At 46.0% G+C, this 2,500-nt stretch overlaps 1 protein-coding gene across 1 annotated transcript in view; it reads left to right on the top strand.

The window, feature by feature from the left end:
• The window catches only part of LOC143038056 (alkaline phosphatase-like), a 31,864-nt gene that overhangs the window by 21,770 nt on the left and 7,594 nt on the right, over positions 1-2,500 (top strand). The window contains exons 8-10 of the mRNA XM_076206944.1: positions 62-193; positions 343-534; positions 1,483-1,605. Of these exons, the coding sequence (XP_076063059.1) occupies positions 62-193; positions 343-534; positions 1,483-1,605 (447 nt within the window). The remainder of the gene's footprint in view (positions 1-61; positions 194-342; positions 535-1,482; positions 1,606-2,500) is intronic.

The following is a 2,500-nucleotide window of genomic DNA, read 5'->3' as shown; positions in this document are numbered from 1 at the left end:
TTTTCCTGTGCCTGCTTGACCTTCACTTATTATTTTTTTTTTCTCTCTCCCCCTCCCGTAGGGCTGTTCGACTACAGCCACATGGCCTTTGCCATCGACAACGAGTCGTCGAACCCAACGCTCGCCGAGATGACCCGCAAGGCCATCGAGGTCCTCCGCAAGGACGACAACGGGTTCTTCCTCTTCGTCGAAGGTAAGTCAGGCGCTCTTGGATGCTCACGACTGCCTCTCGGACTAACGCCATAGTTAGTTCCGAAGGTGTTGAACTTTTAGTAAGTGACATTGCATTCCATTCCCGTTCCTTCCTCCACTTTCCTTTTCTCCTTCATCTTCTTCCTGCAGGAGGGAACATCGACCGTGCCCACCACCTGAACCAGGCCAAGAGTGCCCTGACCGAGGCGCTACACTTCGAAGCGGCCATTCAGGTGGCCACCGAGATGACGAGCGCCGAGGACACGCTGATCGTGGTGACGGCCGACCACTCGCACCCGCTGGTCATCAACGGTTACCCGGACAGAGGACAGTCCGTCGTCGGTAAGGGTCGGGCATGCGTGCGTGCGTGCGTGGGTGCGTGCGTGGGTGCGTGCGTGCGGACTAATCTCTTCTTGGAGGGGTTGGGGGGTGGGGAATACTTCTCAAGCAGGCAGGCAGAGGGAGAGACAGAAAGATAGATAGGCAGATAAACGGAACAGAATTAAACAGAGACAGGCACACAAGCAGACAGACAAACAGAGAGACAGCCCAATAGACAGGCAGACAGACAGGTTGACAGACAGACAGTCAAATAGATAGATAAACAGAGAGACAGACAGACAGTTCAGGAGAGTCATTAAACAATACTTACGAATAAGCAGGCAGGCAGGCGTCCTAAACCCGAAAAGAGACACTTAGTAGGCTACAGACACACACACACGCACGCACACACACACACACACGCACACACACACACATACATACACACACACACACACACACACACACACACACACACACACACACACACACAAACACACACACACACACACACACAAACATACACACACACATTCACACACACACATACACATACATATATACATACATACATATATACATACATATACACACACACATACACACACATATATACATACATTCATACATACATAATTATATACATACATACATACATACATACATACATACACATATGAACTAAGTATAAACTTTAATGTTCGGGCAGAGGTAATTCAGTGAGAGGAAGAGACCAGAGAATGGGAAAGAGTTAGGAAAAGGAAAAGAAAGGAATGTCAGGCGGAACGAAGAATGTAGGAAAGGAGGAAAGAGAAAAAAGGGGGAGAGGGAGGTAGGACAGAGAAAAAAAAGTGAGGAGAGGGAGGGAGGGAGGGAGGGAGGTTGAGATTCGCGAGGATCGTACGACCGACTTCGGCCAGAATGCGAAGTACACTGAAGTTTCTCCTCCTCTTCTTCTTCCCCTGTCAGGTCTTGGCGACTTCTCCGACGTGGACGTCCTGCCCTACACGACGCTCCTGTATACCAACGGGCCAGGGTACCGAGGCACCGACGAGCACGGAGTACGCCCGGACCCCGCCTTCGAGGACTTGGGTAAGTCAGGGACCAATGGGTCTCCCTGAGTAAAATGTTTTTATCTTGAGAGTAGATGGATTTCTCTCTCCCTCTCCCTCTCCATCTCTCTCTCTCTCTCTCTCTCTCTCTCTCTCTCTCTCTCTCTCTCTCTCTCTCTCTCTCTCTCTCTCTCTCTCTCTCTCTCTCTCTCTCTCTCTCTCTCTCTTTTATTATTATTATTTTCTAGCAGAACCATCTTGTGTTAACTAGAATAATATCCATAAAGCAGATCACTAAACCAAAGAGATTTAAGATATCTTCCAGCTCTTCTTCGGCTAAAGTAGGGAAGAGGAGCGGAAGATTCCTTCAATTGAATAGAATCGCCTGACGACAGCCACGGAATAAACTATTAGAGGCGTAATAAGAAGGACTTATCCCTCTTTTGTTTAGGTTCTGAGGTGACGGCAGACTATTTTATTCACCGGGACCCATTCAGTGTTGTACAAATGCTTTCCCGCGTTCGTATACTACTTACCAATTGTACTATCATACTGGAGATGGGTTGGACGCAAAATTTCGTGTGTATATATATATATATATATATATATATATATATATATATATATATATATATCTATATATACATATATATATATATATATATATATATATATATATATATGTCCGTGTGTGTGATAATAATTTCTAGCGGTAGTGGGTAATCTAGAGGTTTCTCCTTATTCCCTTATCTATTGGGACCCCATTACACTTTTCCAGTTTCTCGTCACTTTTCCTTCTTCTAATGAACACACAATAGTTCATGAATCTTACCCACCAGTTCTCTACATTGTTTTAGTATTGAATTTAAGATCCCATCAGCCCTCGGGGCTTTTCTCTGTGTGTGTGTGTGTGTGTGTGTGTGTGTGTGTGTGTG

The sequence above is a fragment of the Oratosquilla oratoria genome, chromosome 23 (genome assembly GCF_046742065.1).
Source record: "Oratosquilla oratoria isolate Oo_2021 chromosome 23, ASM4674206v1, whole genome shotgun sequence".
NCBI lineage: Eukaryota > Metazoa > Arthropoda > Malacostraca > Stomatopoda > Squillidae > Oratosquilla > Oratosquilla oratoria.
Note: the sequence above shows the minus strand (reverse complement) of the source record. Positions and strands in the feature narration are given on the sequence as shown.